At 40.9% G+C, this 19018-nt stretch overlaps 1 protein-coding gene across 1 annotated transcript in view; it reads left to right on the forward strand.

The window, feature by feature from the left end:
• The first annotated feature begins 5021 nt into the window (after nt 1-5021).
• Nucleotides 5022-19018, forward strand: part of REPS2 (RALBP1 associated Eps domain containing 2) — a 94655-nt gene continuing 80658 nt past the window's right edge. The window contains exon 1 of the mRNA XM_089508420.1: nt 5022-5267. Within this exon, the coding sequence (XP_089364546.1) occupies nt 5022-5267 (246 nt within the window). The remainder of the gene's footprint in view (nt 5268-19018) is intronic.

Here is a 19018-nt window from a genome sequence, read left to right on the forward strand (position 1 = left end):
CAACATTCAAACCACTACACCACGCTGATGATTTAGGAAGGTGTAAAATCACAGGAAAGGAAAATTTTAGTCCACTCCCCTGGAAGTGTAGAAAATCCTCTATTCCAGTATTCCAGAGAAGAAGCCATCCAGCCTCTTATAGGTCTTTAAAGAGTACCCACCATCTTTCTGCTGAACAGTGTGTACTATCAGGAAGTTCCTCCTCATGTTTATTCTGCATCATTGTACAGGTACTTGTAATTTGAACTCAATTTCATGTAATTTGGTGAGGGCCCTATCCTCTGGAGCAACAGAAAATAAATGCATTAACTTGTCAGACTGTTCAGGGACTAATTTGCTGATGAATGGTTGAACATGAACTCGAGATTAACATGGGGAGGCAACAGCAGTTTGTCCACTTTGACACAGATTTTAAGAAAATAAATCTGAGAGAACTGTTGTCTATTTTGCATCTGATATTATCTCCCAACACTACTAGGGGAAAAAAAAACTTTTATTGAATGCTTCTCTTTTACACACATTTATTCTCTAAGGTTTGAACCAAGAAATATGTCAGTAAATATTTAACTCTTTTACAGTTTTAGCCATATTACAGTTTGCCATGGCTTGGGAGACATGTAGCCTAAGGCACACGTGTCTGCAGTGTGGTGCAGTGGTTTGAATACTGGACTACTTTTCCAGGTTACCAAGTTCAAATCTCCCCTCAGCCATTAAACCCCCTTAGGCAAGTAACACTTGCTCAGCCTTAGAAGAAGGTAATGGCAAACCTGAAAGACAGCATGGTGTAGTTGTTAGAGTATTGGATTTGGATTCTGTGCGACCGGAGTCCGATTCCCCATTCAGCCACGGAAACCCACTAGATGATGCTAGGCAAGTCCCACTCTCTCAGCCTCAGAGAAAGACAATGGCAAACTGACACTGAATCAACCTTGCCAAGAAAACATTATGATAGTGTTGTCATGGTCTGAGGTGACCTGAGGGTACATAACAACGACATTAATTTAGGTACTTCTTTATTGTTTTGGGGTTTCTTTTTTGTACCTATTCCCCCCCCCCTTTTTTTTTTTTTTCATCTGAAAATCAGCTAGGCACCATCTGTTCCCAATCAACCACATTTTCCTTTCTTTTCCTACTCCCTTCTGCCTTGGATGGTCAGAGACTGCAGGGAAGCAAGGCATATGTCTGCATTAAAATTTTGTGCGTATTATTAACTCATCTGTAGTCAGAGAAACAATTCATATGGAAATGGAATCCTTCAGCTGTGAAAATGGAATCATTTTCTTATGTCAGAGACTAGCACAATGAGGACTGTTTGATATCGACATGTAGCTAACATAGAATATGCACGCTAGGAATCAGTTCCTGCTCAGTGGGACTTATTTCCAAGCAAATAGGCATAACATTTGACTGACTACTGGACCTGCCATACAAATTACTGGGGCCCAGTGATCAAGGAGGTGTGTGAGACCTGACTATATTGTGTACATTTTTTTTGTCTCCCTCAGTAGTATAACTATTTGTCTATTGTCTGACATGCATTATAAAATTAGTGAATTGAAAAATGATTTACAAAATTATACATTATAACGTACTGAATATTTTTAATTGGTCTGCCATTGATGCAAGAGAGTGCATCTAGTGTCCTTAGGGTATTTAGGTTGGAAAAGGAAAACTTTGGTTAAATCCAATCCAAACCTTGCCCTGTTGTAGGAGTATGGATAACAAAATTCTCTAGATGTTGTTGAACTTGAGCTCCTAGTATTCCTCTGTTTTGGCTGTGCTGGTGAGGGCTGCTGGTAACTGAAGTCATATCATTCACAACCTACCATACTGAATGCCCAACAATGGCCTTACATCACTACTTGGAAACACCTACCAAACCACAGCCAACATTCAATGGGATACCTTGAATGTGTATAGCGACTTGACAAGATCCTGAGGGGTTTTAAATTGCACCAGTTGCATACCCAAGGAGGAGGATAGGATTTAACCAAATCCTGAACTGAATTGGGCTGATCAGACAGATTCAGGAAATGTCCACATCAAACCAGAATCTGACAATCTGAACACTTCCCATATGTTTATGGACAATCTGAATTAGGTAGAATACCACACATCTTTTCCACAAGCAGAAACGGAAAACACCAGCGAATGGGATGGAAGAGACAAGACAGAATTTTGTGATTGAAAGCTTTAGTTTTACAGTTTTACCTCCTTGTCTTCTGCATTTACTCTTATAAAAACATGGCTAGGAATACTTCTGTGATATATGCCTTTTTAAATATAAACTGGGCCCCAAATATATAAGGAGAAGCAAATAATTACCCCCATTTGAACTCTCTCTTCCTATCCAGAACTCTCCACCCCATCCATCTTTTGGGACATTTGCAAGTTTCTTAACTAGGGCGGTGTCAATTCTTTATGTTATTTGCCTAACAGCTGCTCACAAAAACTTAAGAGGATAAGTGCATTCTTTACCCTCAAACAGTAAAGGCTGTTCTTGCACTAAAGCCCCTCACAATCTATTCTTCTGAAACTTGGCAGGCTTGATCCTCTGGCAAGAAAGGACAACTACACTTGCAAATTCTTCCCGATTCTGCCAAGAAATGGCAGCTCATTTAGAAATAAAATACAATAAAATATAAAGGAGTATCACATCCACACACAGAGTATAGGGTATTAGTAGTCTTGGACCTTTTCACATTTATAACACAGTGATCCACTTCAACTGCTATAGTTCCATCACCTGCTGATCAGGGTTTCCAGAAAGAAAGAAACATTTGAGCCAATTGTCACAAATATGTTACTAGTCCCTGACACACTGGGGATATGTTGTTGGTTGGAACATGGAGCCATGACATTTAAAGTGCTGTCAAATCGGATTATTTCTGTAGTGTGGAAGCATATGTGAACATGTTGCATGTTTTTTAATGGTTTATGCTTCAAACTGGTTTTAATTTAATCATGATTTAATTGCCTTTAAACTTTTGTATGCTGTGAATTTTTTAATAATGTTTGCTTTAACCATTGTAAAACACCTAGATTATTATATATAAATAATGATAGATTAAGAGCCACTGATTTAAGGAATCATTGCATTTAGTCAAGGGGAGGAGGGAGATTACAGCCATTTGTTCATGCCCAACGGGACTTGAATTTCTAAAATGAAATTTGGATTCACATCTAAATTGGACAGGCTTGAAAACAGAATAGTCTAAACCAGTGGTTCCCAACCATTCTAATGCCACGACCCTTTAGTACAGTTCCTCATGTTGTGGTGACCCCCAGCCATACAATTATTTTCATTACTACGTGCAAATATGTGTTTTCCAATGGTCTTAGACGACCCCTGTGAAAGGGTCGTTCGACCCCCAAAGGGGTCCCGACCCACAGGTTGGGAACCACTGTTCTAATCCAAATAATGTGTTTGGCACAGTGTGAATGCAAAGTTAAAGTGGTGTCAGACTGGATTTCTGCAGCATGGACACAGTTGAAGTGTATGCCGGAGTTGGAAAGGTTTAACTCCAACAGTGAATATACCTGGGGCAGGACTCCCTCTAAGCCTTCCTTCTCCCGACAAGTCTGCATCCACACTGCAGAAATAATCCAGTTTGACACCACTTTAACTGCCATGGCTTCGTGCTATGGAATTTTGGGAATTGTAGTTTGTTGTGGCCCCAAAGCAAAGTGTGTGTGTGTGTGTGTGTGTGGTGTATTTTTTCCCCCTCATGCATTTGTTTATAATGTTTTTAAACTGCTTTAAATAGGATAGACTTATTTTGGCTGCATCCGCACTGCAGAAATAATCCAGTTTGGCACCGCCTTAACTGCCATGGCTCAATGGCTAGGGAATTCTGGGAATTGTAGTTTTTGTGAGGCATTTAGCCTTCTCTCTGACAGAGGTCTAAAACACACGGCAGAAATGATCCAGTTTGAGACTGCTTCAACTACCCTGGCTCAGTGCTAGGGAATCCTGGGAACTGACAGAGAAGGCTAAATGTCTCACAGAACTATAGTTCCCAAGATCCCCTAGCCTTGGCAGGGCAGTTAAAGCGGTCTCAAACCGGATCATTTCTGCAGTGTGGATGCACCAAAGAGGAGGCTTCCCATCCTCTCCACAGCCAGAGGGACCCAAAGGGAGCAACCAGGCTTCCCACGAAGGAAGGAAGGCATAGAGGAGGATTTCACAGGTAAACACAGTGCAGAAGTAATCCAGTTTGAGACCCCTTGAACCGCCCAGGCTCAAGGCTTAAGAAATCCTGGGAGCTGTAGTTTTGCCACAAATATTGAGCCTTCTCCATCCAGAAATTCCCAGTCCCTAATAGAATTCCCTAACAGTTAAAGTGGTCTCAAAGTGGATTATAAATCAATCAAACAAACAAATAATAGATAAATAAATAAATCAATAAATATTTCTGCAGTGTGGTTTTTGGTCCTTGGAAGACCCAGGCCTCCCAGGAAGGAAGGAAAGAGTAGAGCAGGATTTCACGGGGGGGGGGGGGAGGCCCAAAACACAGTGTAGCAAGAGTCCCCAAATCCTGGGAGCTGTAGTTTTGCCACAGAAACTGAGCCTTCCCTGTCCAGAGAGTGTGAGGCCCCAACAACAAACGCCCACTTTCCTGACCCTGAGCCAGGGCAGCTGAAGGGGTCTCAAAGTGGATTATCAATAGAATACATTATAAATAAATAAATAAATAAATAAATAAATAATTGTTCCCCTGCCGTGTGGTTTTTTGGCCCTTGGAAGACTCAAGAGGGAAGTCTGTGAGGCTGTTTCTTCTTCTTTCTCCCCCTCCCTTCCTTTGCAGCTGCTTGCTCCTGCTCCTGGGTGCTTTTGCCGCAGAAAGGGAGGAAAGAGAAGGAGAAGGGGAAGAGGAAGGAGAGGAGGAAGGCTGTGCTCTGCTGCTCTGCCTCCCCACAGAAGCTCCACTGCAGCAGAGGAGCAGGAGGAGAGGCAGAGCAGCCTCCTTTGCCCCCCTAAAAAGGGGCTTTGGGGCTCTCGGGCTCTGGCTCCCCTGGAAATGGAGCCCCCACAGCCTCCCTCCACTCCTGCTGCTCCCGGGGCTCCCGCCCCAGCCCCGGGGGCCTTTTCCCTGGCCGCCCCTGAACAGCAGCAGCAGCAGCAGCAGCAGCAGCACTCCGCGGAGCTCTGGGCTCTGGTCTGCAGAGGAGGAGGAGGAGGCATCCCTGGCCAAGCGGCGCCCGAGGGGAGCAAAGTGGCCGAGTTGTTCCGGGCGTCGCAGCTCCCCACCGAGACCCTACACCAGGTAAGGAGCAGGAGGGGCAGAGGGCGCCTGAGCATGTGCAGAGAGCCCCAAGGAGGAAGAGGGCAGACCACTCCCCTGCAAAACGAAACACTCACCAACGCTCCTCTTAGAAAGGTACACTCCTAACCCCCAAATGGAAGGGGTTTGGGAAGTCCTTTTGGGCAGGAGCTTGAATTGTTTCCACACTGGAGAAATGACCCGGTTTGGCGTCGCTTTAACTCTTTTTCTGGCTCAAGGCGTAAGGGATTCTGGGAGCTGGAGTTTGTGGTAGGGCCCAGCATAAGCTATATATGCAAATGCTCTCTCTCTATCTCTTTCTCTCTCATAAAAACATATACAATTTTAGTTTGCATACACACACACACACACATACATGTGTGTGTGTGTATATATATATATATATGCAAAGAAAAACTGGGGATTAGCTGGGCAGAACTAAGAGGGAATGAAGGTAATAAGAGAAAAATTTGAAGTGATTTTGTCCACTAAGTTTTCCACAAAGTGGTCCCTGGAGAAATCACCCGGTTTGACACTGCTTTAACTGCCCTGGCTCAAGGCTATGGCATTCTGGGAGTTAGAGTTTGTTGTGGGCCCAGAGCCTTGAGCCAGGGCAGTTAAAGCGGTGTCAAACCAGGTGATTTCTCCAGTGTGGATGCAGCCTAGGACGTGCATTCCCACTACTTTTTAAACTGGATCGCAAGTAACCCTGGTTCCCACTTAAATCAATTCACTGAAGGTGACCCTGGTTCCCACTTAAATCGATTTGGTGAGGGGGGGGCCACATGCCAGACCCATTTGACCCACATCTTTTTCACCAAGTCAATTCAGCGCCAGTGTGAACCACAAGCGGGTCATAATCAATTCAAATTTGCCCTTCAGCCAGCTGGAACCAAATCGTTTTAAATCGATTCACTCGTAAATGCGAATCACAAGTGGGTTGTTTTAATGCCAGAAAATGTGATTGGGGCAAATGTAGTGGGAGCCACACTCCAACATCGAATCAGTCTATCAATTCGGATCGCACACCGATTTATCTGTAAGTGGGAATGAGGCCCACATCTTTTTGGATAAATCGATTTTGTGCACATGTGAACCAGATGCGGATCAGCATCTATTTAAATGTGCCTTTTGGCCAGATGGAACGGGTCTATTTTGAACCAATTCGTTGGTGTCAATGTTAACTGCAAGTGGGTTATTTTGTTTTATTTTGCAGCAAGGAACAGATTCTACTAATTTGAATGGATTATGGAAAATGGTGATATGTTTTAGCATGAAACATTTTTGTAATTTTACTGTCAACATATTGCTTTATATGTTATAGAGCTAACTGACTGTAAAAGTTTGTAAAGATTTTCATTATTTTTGTAATTTGATGATTATAACCTGTACTTGGTTGTCAGGAATAAACTGTACTAGCAAGAAAATGCAATCAGGGCAAATGTAGCATGAACCACGCTCTGCTGCTGAACCAACCCGCCGATTCAGATCGCAAAGCAATTTATTTGTATGTGGGAATGTGGCCCAGGAAAGAGGCGGAGGAGGAGGAGGAGGAGGAGGAGGAGGAGGAAGAGATCTGGACATCCTGGCCCCAGGGCTGCACCAGCAGCCCCCAAACAGTGCCCTTGAGGAGGTGTTGGACTTCAGCTCCCAGAAGCCTCAGCCATTATTACTTATTATTTAGAGTATTTATACCCCTGCCCTTCAGCCACAAAGGTTCTCAGAGTAGCTTACAATTATTATTATTTTTAATTAGATGGTTCCCTGCCCTCAGGCTTACAATCTAAAAAGACACGACACAAAAGCCACGTTGGCCCATAGTTAGGGATTCTAGGAGCTGAAGTCCAACATCCTTTAAAGAGCACAGTTTGGGGAACAACTGTAGCATAGCACTCTTGAGACTCACTGAAAGAAAGAAATTGGCAGCTGTATCTATACCAGTGGTCCCCAAAATGGTGCCCTTGAAGAGATCTTGTAGTGGCCCCCAAACTGTGCCATTGAAGAGGTGTTGGACTTCAGCTCCCAGAAGCCTCAGCCATTATTACTTATTATTTAGAGTATTTATACCCCTGCCCTTCAGCCACAAAGGTTCTCAGAGTAGCTTACAATTATTATTATTTTTAATTAGATGGTTCCCTGCCCTCAGGCTTACAATCTAAAAAGACACGACACAAAAGCCACGTTGGCCCATAGTTAGGGATTCTAGGAGCTGAAGTCCAACATCCTTTAAAGAGCACAGTTTGGGGAACAACTGTAGCATAGCACTTTTGAGACTCACTGAAAGAAAGAAATTGGCAGCTGCATCTATACCAGTGGTCCCCAAAATGGTGCCCTTGAAGAGATCTTGTAGTGGCCCCCAAACTGTGCCATTGAAGAGGTTTTGGACTTCAGCTCCCAGAAGCCTTGGCCATGTTGGCTCATAGTCTGAGATTCTGGGAGCTGAAGTCCAACATCCCTTAAAGAGCACAATTTGGGGACCAACTGTAATGTAGCACCTTTGAGACTCACTGCAAGAAATAAATTGGCAGCTGCCAGTGGTCTCCAAACAGTGCCCTTTAAAGGGGTTTATCACACTGAGGCTGATTTCAGCATTAAAGAGCGATTAAAGCACATTCAAAGCATCCTGTAAATGAAGCGGCAATGGCGAGTATTTGCATAACGAACGATTATCACACCCAATTGCGCAAATAAAGTGATATTGGGAATGCATGGTCGCTGAAATCCTTAAAGTAAAAAGATGAGTTAATGCATCTTTGTGACCACTTTAATGGTGGGTTTAGTGCGACATCGTGTGAAACCATTACACGTAATTTCATGATTTTTCTGGGATATTCATGGGATAAACTCCCAATCTCCTTCATGTGATAAACTCCTTCTGGTAGCACCTATGAGACTAACTGAAAGAAAGAAATTGGCAGCATGAGCTTTGGTAGACTTCAGTTTACTTCCTCAGATGCTTTTAGTGAGTAAGTCGACTGAAATCTACGAAAGCTCATGCTGCCATTTTCTTTATTTCCATGAGTCTGAAAGGTGCTACAAGATCTCTCTACATACTGATTCTACAGACTAATATGGCTGTCTCCCAAAGGGATTGCTGGGTTCAGGAAGGGCTTGGGAGACAAATGTTTGCTTCCCTCTCCTTCCTCAACTTGGCTGTCCTCCAGAGGTCCTCTGAGGGGACAGACATGCTGTGGAGGGGGAGGAAGGGATATCCTCAACTCATCCATGGGTCATATCAAAATCTCTAATTTTGGCACCCAAACCTGCCCTCGACTTATACACGATTTCGACTTGTAGTTGAGTATATACGGTAATGAATTGGCACTCGTAAACTGGAGTTTATGTCCTGCCTGGTTTTTTGTTTGTTTGTTGAGAGGAGACTCAGGATGGTGAAGATATGAAATCCAGATTTAAAGAATTATTAGTTGAAAAAAAATGTATCATAGGAGCTGTACAAACTGGCAGCTCCGTGCCACTCGTTTTTGCCCCGTGTTTCTACTGCAGCATCCCCATGCTGCAGCACAGATATGCCGCAAAAAAAAGAGACGCCTAGAGTGGCTTCTTTTTTGCGACACTGGAAGCAGGAAGGGACACCACCATGATGCCACTTCCTGCCAGCAACGTCTGGTTGCTGTATGGCAGCAGCAGCATCATGGCAGCCCCTGTATGGATTGGAGGTCAACCTGATGCCGGCGTTCATACATATTAGGATTCAGGAGTGTGCTGTTGCTGTGCGCTCTCAAACCCTAAAATTGCCACCACCATGCCACAATGCGCCCGTGTGTACTGGGCCTTTAAACCCCAAATAATAAGCAGCAGCAGTAAGAGTAGTTTGTAAAAGCCACACACACACATATATACACACCCACATACCAACCAAACCAAGAATCTGGATCCATATTGTCCTAGGACCAGTGAAAGAAGCCACAAGATCCCAAGCTTATGTGTATTAACTTCAACTTGTTTTTATTTAAAAATAGGTTGACATCAATATGCATTGAGATCTGTGATTTCTTTCACCCAGGATAATATGGATCCAGATTCTTGGTTTGGTTTTTAAGAGGAATAATGGCATTGTAATCCACAATACTATGCAAATTCTGCCACCTCTTCACTTAGTACTTTTTAAAGAGAGTTGGATGTAAACTATTCTAAGAATCAGTTCTCAGGCTTTTCATTCCAGGATGTTGTTTATCAGTTATTTATTTATTTATTTATTTAATTTATAGGTCACCTTTCTCTCAGGGCGAAAGACAAAAAATTATGTGTTTCTTAGATATTATTAACTACTGACTTTTTGCATCAGGAACTGGGTTTGTAGATTTCCTCTGAAAGGCAACTTTAGCTTTATGCTGTCTCACCATCCCACTTCCTCTTTTTCCTCCAAAGTCCACAAAGAGAGGCAAAAACAAATAAAAACCATAGCAATGGCTGCAGCTGCACAGACACATACTGTTTATTGTTGTTGTCTATATAACCTCTCTGTTCCCAGCTGCAGAAATAGTCTTTCTGTAATAGACATTATTTCTTGATCTATGGTTGCTGTTCTCTTTTTTTGGTCATCAGCCGCATTGCCTCCCTCTCAAAATTTGACTCACGAACCTAACATGACTAATGTTCATGTATATTAAAAAATAATGGATTAACAAAAGCATACCCTCCAGCTGTCCCAGTTAATCCTGTGCCGTCCTGCTATCCCAGCTGCTTTTAAAATGTCCTGGTTTCTCCCTGCTTCTACTTTTATTCTTTGTTGTTGGCTTATTTCAATTGGTCCAAACTGAACTCAAAGTACAAAAGTAGTTTGTACTTAATTAACTCAGCTGGAGAGAAAGGGAGGGGTGGATTCTTACCCTTCCTAGTAGGCTCATTTGGGATTTTCTTTCTTTTCTTTTTACTTTAGGCATTCCTAAATTCCAGGGATTCTCTACTTAAAATAGTAGTTTTTCTGTGTTTTTAATCACTTTTTTCTGGTGTTGTCCAGCTGCATCCTTTTTAAACACTTTCTTCTGTTCCATTTCATCTGTGAAATTTTGGAGGGTATCAAAAAGTGCTATTGCACTTCAGAGTGTTTAATTTTTTCACACAGTGTGGCATATAAAGTGTGTACTGAGTTACAGTTGTGGCATCAGTGATTATTTTTTTGGGTTACATTAAAGACTGAGACTCTTTGGGGATATGAATGAAACAGTAGCCATGCATACCTTTCTGGTTACAAACTAGAACTTAGTTTTGCATTTGATTTGTGGGTTAGTGTACTCTGCTTTGGGGCCATTCAATTCTGGGAACTTTGAATATACTCCAGTGGAGAAACCACACACACCTGGGACCCTTTCACACTTCATAGTTACAACAGTATGATTCTATTTGAAATGCCACGATGAAGGGTTGTTTAGTATTCTCAGTTTGGTAAGCCCTGGTGTCTCTCCAAACTACCAACCCCAGGATTCCATAGGATGTTGTCATGGCAGGAAAAGTGGAATTATAATGCTATGTTTGTGTAGTGTGAAAGGGTCCTTAACCTCAAAATATAACTACAGTTGTCAAAGAAGGAAAAGGAATGTGACAAGACAACTTCTTCACTCCTGCTCCTGTCCTTCCCTATTCCCCAAGAATACTTGAAAGGGGAAAATGGAACAGAGGCTATTCTTTTGGTGTCAGCTACTGATCAGTAATGCCTATAGATTTCAGTTGGATTTATGCATCATCAGATAAGTTCAGGATTGCAGCCAGGGAGCATGGTGTACATAAAAAGCTAGTTAATGATTTAGAGTGCTCCTGCCTCCAACAGCTGGCTCCTGTGCTTGCACTTTGAGGATACAAACATGGTTGAATCTCTGCCTTCATTTTTGGTAGTGGATAAGTGCCAACAGGTAACAGCTGGTATATTCCCAGAGTTATGAAGGATATTGCAAAATCAGTTTTACTTAGAGCTAGCCTGTCTGATAGACACATCTGTTTCAGAAATCTGATGCCAGGTCAGCCACAGTTGTGTGTTTTTAAAGTGCTCTTTTACTTTTCCACCTCTGCACAGATGAAAAAGTTGATGTCATGGTTCATTTGTAAATTGTTAAAATGTTTTTGAAAACACTTGTTGCACAGCAGAGAGAACTATTTTGAAATCCAGGCTGAGAAACAAATTTGCTATTATTTTTTGCCTTCAAGTCATTTTAAACTTATAGCAACCCTGTTATGGGGTTTCCTTGGCATGTTTTCTTCGGGGGAACTTTTTTGCCTTTGCCTTTCCCAGAGGCAGAGTACAGGTGTCAGATGACTATTGAAGACTGCAGCACTTTAGACAAGCAGAGAATCAAAGTGTTGAAACTATTGGGAATCCTCATGGAATTGACCTGGAAAAAAAAATAGTCTTAGAATCATAGAGCTGGAAAGGGCCTCATGGGCCAAAGAGTCCACTCACCTGCTTAATACAGGATCTCCAGCTAAAGTATCTCCAGCAGATAGCTGTACAGCCTCTTTTTTAAACATATCTCGAGAAGGAGACCTTACCACATCTCTAGGCAATTAGTTCCATTGTGGAACCACTTTTACTTTTATAATGTTAAATCAAAATCTACTCTCTGGTAGCTTACATTAGACCTGGTCCTGCCATCTGGGGCAGCAGAGAACAGACCTGCCCTGTCTGTGACAATCCCAGAGGTATTTAAAGAGTGCAATCATAGTGCAGGGTAGTTGAGGATAGTATGACTAGGGGGCCTTTCATTCATAGGGTTGTCATAGGTCAAAGTTGACTTGAAGGCAGTTAACAAAAAACACCCATTTATGAGGGAAAATAGTGGGTTGAATAAAAAAAGTGCTTCATTTGGACTCCATCTGTTCATAGGCACAGTTCAAGAAGGGTGAAATTTTGGTATACATCTGTCTTCATATATGGCCATCATTGAGTTCAAAACCTGATAGAAGCACATTTAAAACTCCATTTCTGCCTTTCACACATAAGTTCCAATTTGAACATAATTCTGCTGAACTGGCAAGGGCAAGGCTTCTTAGCCAATGAAGGCTGCCTGGCATCTTCCTCTCCTTCCACCCCCAGTCTTTAGCTCTGTGCCATTCTCTTCAGAGTCAAGACTCCATTTGTCTGAGGGAAGGTGGCAAAAGAGGGACGATGTAGGGAGAGATTTTGAGGCAAGAGATCTGACAGCAGCAGTAGATGAAGTGCAGTTGGCTGAAGAAGGGTCTTCTGTGGTTCACAAGCTTTCTTCTTGCTGGCTGGGCAAAGCCCCACTCTTTCTATCACAGGGTGTTTTGCATGAGTCAGGAGGCTGCACAATGGAGCCTTGTGAGCAGCTTCTTGGGATTGGGAAAGGAACGTGTATAAGGGAGCAAAGAGATGCCACCACTGCTATTTGCACCTGGGCTCACATGTTCACTTAGGTATGAACTGTAGGAGAGAGGCTGGAAATGGCTTCAAATAACATTGTGGAATTGTTCTTAAGCTGAAGACTGCTCTGGAGGATCACTTAACCCAAACCAATGTGGAAGAAGCATTATCTGTCTAATTGTTGTAACCTTTATACGTACACCGCATTTACAACATTAGAACTTGATTAATTTCACTCAACAGTAAGTTAATATCTTGTAAATGTAATTGGAAATGCATAATAACTCTGGAGCATTTTCAGCTACAAGCAATCTACATGCTCAGGGCAAACGCAAACCAGTAATTCATCTGTATTAGTTCAGTTGCGTTCAGAAGGACACTATTTTTCTATCTACTCAGATGTGTTTCTCAGAATTTTATCTGAAGTGATAGAACGCAAGGTCTTACTTTAGGCCAGCTGTTGGTTTTATTAGATTTTATGGTGAACCTCTCTTAGAAAGCTGAACTGTGAAATTCATAAAGCTGTGGAACAGGTCTGTCATCTGTGTCAGCCTGATACCAGCAGGCTTATGTTCATTCTAGCTTACTGAAATGCTGACACCAAATATATTAATTGCTGCTCAACAGGTGGTCACTGTGGCTGTAATAGCAGGGTTTTTTTAGTTGTTTTTTTTGTGCTAACCAGACATGTGCAACCTGACTTTAAAGAGATGGCAAGCAGGCAGTGCACCTGCTGTTATCATATTGTGATCCTAAGGACAAACACAGTTCTTTCCAAAGGATATTACTTACACAATGTTCTGAAGAATCGGATTGATCTGTACTGGCAAGGATGAATGTTTTTCCCCCCAAATAACTTAATAAAACAGCTGAAATAAATGTTGATGTAATAGAGAACCAAAAGTGAAAATTATCTCGGCAATTCAAGCTTGTTGGTTGCTACAAGTACTAGATTTTAAAAATAATTATTGATATATTGCCAGCGTTTTCCTTATTACCAACTGTGCACAATGATGTCAATGAAAAATGTTCCTGAACAATTACTTGTACTACATTAGCTGTTCCCATCATATGTGATCCATCCAATCTCAAGGTGGTTCACAAAAGACAAAAAGTTACAATAAAAACACATACAGTTAAAAACGTACAATGTAGACACTGAACAGTATTAAAGTAACAACAGAATTAAAACCACATTTAAACAAATGTTAAAGACAGTATATAGCACCATAAAAAGCCCTTCAAATAGCCTCTGCTTGGTTTATTCTCCAACATGTAGATCAAGATTCCTTAGGCTTGCATCCTTCCAAGGTTGCTAAAACGATTACCCAGCTTGTTGGGGACAATTAGTTTAGTTATAATCCGCTAAGAAACTGCTTAGGTGGTATGCAGCAGTATATAAATGAAGCAGCTATTGGTGGTTGGGGCTTCTGGGACTTGAAGTCCCAAACATCTGGACCAAAGTTTGAGGATCACTGGTGTAGATGCACCCCAAGAAAATCCTGTGAAATTGACATCTTAGGGTCACCAAAAATCAGAAATGACTTGAAAAATCACAGTAATAGCTATTACCTTAATAGCGATTACTATGATGTTTCGTTTACATTAATAGGCACTGTGGGGTGTATGTAAGGGAAGGGAAGTTAAACACCCACCCTAGCATATGATGACTATCAGTTGATGGAAACCTCCCTTCTAGAACTAACAGAAGCAGGTCATGGGAGGGAAATGGTGTTGGGACCTTAGTGGAAAGGACAAAAATAAAGTATATTTTAAATCCCTCCCCCATTGCAAGAGTCCTAGAGAGGCCCCACTGTACTGGCTACTTGGGTTTTAAAAGATATTTTAAAATTTAAAACATTTTTTTAAATAAGCATATTAAAATAATCACACTGTGATCTAATTGTAAAATATTGGAGAAAGGAATATAGTAACATTTGAGTTTAATGGGTTAAGAAGTGATAGGAAAACCTCACATTATAATTTGAAAAAGGATGGTAAAATTTTTTGAATATATATATATATATATATATATATATAGAAAGAGAGAGAGAGAGAGAGAGAGACATGAGAACATTTACGTAGAGATATAAAGGAAATACAAAATGATGTAAGACTTAAAATATTTGTTAGCATATGAGCATATGTAATGGCATAAAGAAAGAAAATACAGTTTAAATTATTATGGAATGTCCAAATTATAAATAACTTGCGCGTAAACATAAAAGAAGTACGTATACTGAAAATAAAAGAAAGGAGGAAAAAAGGAGAAATCCAAGCACAGCAGAGGGAAGCTGTAAAATTTAATAGATGTGTCCATATGAGTTAGGATTATTTGTATGTCATTGTGTGGTTGTTTGTAAATTTTTGTTTTATATTTATGTGTACTTTGTTTTGTTTATGTGTATTTTATTATATATTTAATAAAAAATAAAAATAATCACACAATAAAACATAACATGTAGTGACCATCCTGGGTGTAATTCTGGAAAAAGTGACTTTCCTAAGTTCAGCCCAAGAGGAGCATTCTGAACATACACTGAGAAACGTTTTCACACAACATGAGATGTTTAATTGGCTTCTTACTATTTTTTTTTTTTTTGTTATATCATACTCTAGTTAAATAAAAATATGATCTTAAAAATGAAAAAAAGCCAACTAGGAATTCAGACAAACTAAGAACTACATGTTGCACTAGAGATGTTATCTTTAAAACAGCATTTCTTCTTGTTGGTAAGTGCTTCAATTCAGCTTCACTCATGGTGACCCTATGAATGAGACATAACATATTTTAAATAATTGTAGGACTGGAATGGGTAGAAGGGCACAGTATAGTCCAGCACTTTCAAGGGAGACAGAAACTCTTCTTTGAGAATTATTTTGCAGGCCTTGGAATTGTCTTTTTTCAGCAGCAATTGTTCAAATTCTTTACTTGATGGCTTTATCACCAAGCAGGAATAAATGAATGAATGAAGCAATCAAGGAAAGAGTTTACAAATCTGATCCAATACCATAGATGAACATTTGTATTGTCTCAGATACCATACTTTTCAATAGTCAGTTCACAAACTTAGCTGGAAAACATTTCATATCTATGGTCAAAGGCTCTCAGTCGCCTGTTCACCTCATGGGCACACTCTGCAGCTGGGTTTCTAGGTCAGTTTTACCCCACTTGCAACCACTGATGAAGCAAAGCACTCATCTCTTCCAGAGTGGGAGCTGGTGAAGCTGTGGCAGTGATGTGGAGACATGCTGCTGCTTGCTATCTGTTATGTCTGAACTGATCAGCAAACTGTTTAGTCAAGCTACAAAAGAAAGAGAGAGAGAGGGAGAGAAGGAAAGCTGAGCAAAGAGGAGTGGGGCTAATTTGGAATGAACAGCACATTCTCATTCCTCTAAATTAGCGATGTTCAAACTCTGGTCCTCCAGGTGTTTTGGACCTCATCTCCCAGAAGCCTCAGCCACTGTGGCCAGTGGACTGGAATGCTGGGAGATGAAGTCCAAAAACTTGGAAGGCCAGAGTTTGGACATCGCTGGTTTAAATCATGATTTGCAGGATAACGCCTGTATATTTTTCTTTTCATTGGAAAAGCTTGCTATGAATTCTGCCAGAATCACAACACACTTACCAATTCTAGTGCAATGCAGGGAAAACTCATTTATATTTATGGGCTTGATACCTAGTGGCCAACCAGTATTAAACCAAGCAAGTTTAATTTAGTTCCCAATTCAGTGAAATATTTAATTCATTGTGTTTCTTTGCTTAAATAGATAAAGCTAGACTGCGAAATTTGCTTGTTGTGTGCCTTCAAGTCGTTCTTGACTTACAGCAACCCTAAGGCTCTGGGATGCAGTGGCTAAGTGGTTAAGACACTGACTCTGTTGATTGTAAGACTGGCAGGATGGCAGTTCTTGGCCTGAATACTGCATGATGGGGTGAGCTCCCATCACTAGTCCCAGCTTCTGCCAATCTAGCAGTTTGAAAGCATGCAAATACTAGTAGATTTGCATCTACTAGGAAGGTAAACAGCGTTCTGTGCAATCATGCTGGCCACACGATTACAGACTAGTCTCTGACAATTAAGATTTTTGTATCTGGCTGAATCGCTGGGAAAACGTTGCTCAAAAGTCCCTCAAAAGTGGAGGAAGCACATGTGTGTGGAAGCCAGGCGCGCTTCCTCAATCGTTATGCAGTCGTCGCTCCCTCTAGTGTCCCTGAATCATCTCAAGGGGAGCGGATTTCCTATGAACGCAAACTTTGCGTTCATAGGAAATCTGCTCCACTGGAACGATTCAGGGACGCTAATAGGGAGCGATGATTGCATGATGATTGAGGAAGTGCACCTGGCTACACACATGCTTCCTCCACCTTTGAGGGATGTTTGAGCAACATTTTCCCAGTAATTTAGCCAGGTACAAAAATCTTCAATGCTTAGTAACGGAAATGAGCACCGCTCCCCCATGGTCAGATATCACTTGACAACCTTGTCAATGGGAAATTCTTTTATTTTATTATTCTTTATTATAGTCAAAGACCAGCATCAATATAAAATATAACATAGAAAAATAAAATAATACACATAAAAAGATTGCTTGGGATAAAAATCTGCCAGCTAGAAATGTAAATAATTCATTTCCGTTACATTTAAGATGCCAGGTCAATGGGGAATACCTTTACCTTTACCCTAAGGCGAACCTATCATGGGGTTTTCTTGGCAAGATTTGTTCAGAGGGGGTTTGCTATAGTCTTTCTCCATATATTGCTGGACTGCAGTTCCTGTTGTCAGCATAGCCAGTGATCAGAGAGGATAGGATCTGAGTACATCAACATCTGGAGGGCTTCACAGATCTTACCCTGGGTTAGAAGGATAACTAAGGTTCACATACAACACAAAAGCAATTAGAATTGTGTGCAGTCCAAATTGCTAGTGTGTCTTAATGGACTTAGGAAATAAGACCATTTTGATAATGGGCAAGTTTCTATAATTCAGGAAATGTTTATACAAAATCATGTTAGCCTGATCAATTGATGTTGCTAATGGGCAGATTTCATAATCAAGTTCCATTGCATGCTCTTGTTGGTGTCAGAAGATCAGGCTTGTATTTTTGATATAGCAGACATAAAACTTAGATTTGTAAATACAAAACAAAATATTTTCTCTCTTAGAATTAAACATTAAGTGTAGCATTACAGGAGTTAGAAGTTCAGTTATTACTGAGGTCATGATTTAAAAAACAAAACTCCATATATTTATTTCACTCTATACAGAGAGCATATTGTGATGTGAGCTATCCTTATGCATCTATCTTTTGATGATTATATCTGTGAAAAGTTTTTAGTTTCTCAAACACTTGTCCTGCTGTCTGAGGGATTCAGGAAGTCATTTCCAAGAATTAGATTTATTTAAGAGCTGTTAAAGTATTGCAATTCCAAAAACTAGGATTGATTTTGTAGTATTTTGTGAAACTGATTATTTCATCACTATTTACTGACTCTTCATTTGCTATGGAGTATCACTACCTCCTTATTACTGTGGTTTAGCATTATTTCTTGGTGACAACTTAAAGTGTTTAAAGTCTCAGCCTGCTTGCTTAACTAGCTGCCTCTCCTTCCATGAGGAAGAAAATGTTATCAGGAATCTTAGGACACTATTCTCTAATCACTTTTCCTTCCTGATAGGATTTTCACTGGGCTTGGATACAGAGTGTTGCTTCAGTCAGTAGACCACAACATCAGATTTCATTTTTATTTTTAAGATTATTTTGTCAGATTGAGATTCTTCATACAGTTTTCATTGGTGGAGAAAAAGTGATGCCAAATGTATGATAGCTTGCTTGTAAGATTGGACTAGTGAACCTAGCTAGCCCTGTCTTTAAAGGTAAAGGTTTCCCCTTTGACATGATTTTCAAGTTGCATCTGACTGTAGGGGGCAGTGCCCATCATTACTAAGCCGAAGAGCCATCAATGTCAAAGACAACTCCATGGTCATCTGGCCAGCATGACTGCATGGAATGCTGTTACCTTACCACTGAAGTGGTACCTCTTTATATACTTGGACTTTTACATGCTTTCGAAGTGTTAGGTTGGCAGAAGCTGGGATTAGCGGTGGGAGCTCATTCCATCACACGATACTTGGACGTTGATCTGCAGATCTTGCAACTGTCTGTGTCTTAATCACTGAGCCACCATGTCCTTTCTATTCCTGTTTTGACCATCTTCTTTTTAATCAAAGAATGGGGGTAGAGATGCTGTGATGTCTTTTGGGCTGAAATAACACTAGAACTGCTTTGAAATTATCACAACATTTATTGTACCAGACTTTTGAACCAGGTTTGTGTATCAAAAAATTATATTTTTATTGTTGTGTGCCCTCAACTCATTTCTGACATGGCAACCCTAAGGCAACCCTATCACAGG

Source organism: Sceloporus occidentalis, unplaced genomic scaffold (genome assembly GCF_023333645.1).
Source record: "Sceloporus occidentalis isolate IW3139 unplaced genomic scaffold, rSceOcc1.0.p SCAF_2, whole genome shotgun sequence".
NCBI lineage: Eukaryota > Metazoa > Chordata > Lepidosauria > Squamata > Phrynosomatidae > Sceloporus > Sceloporus occidentalis.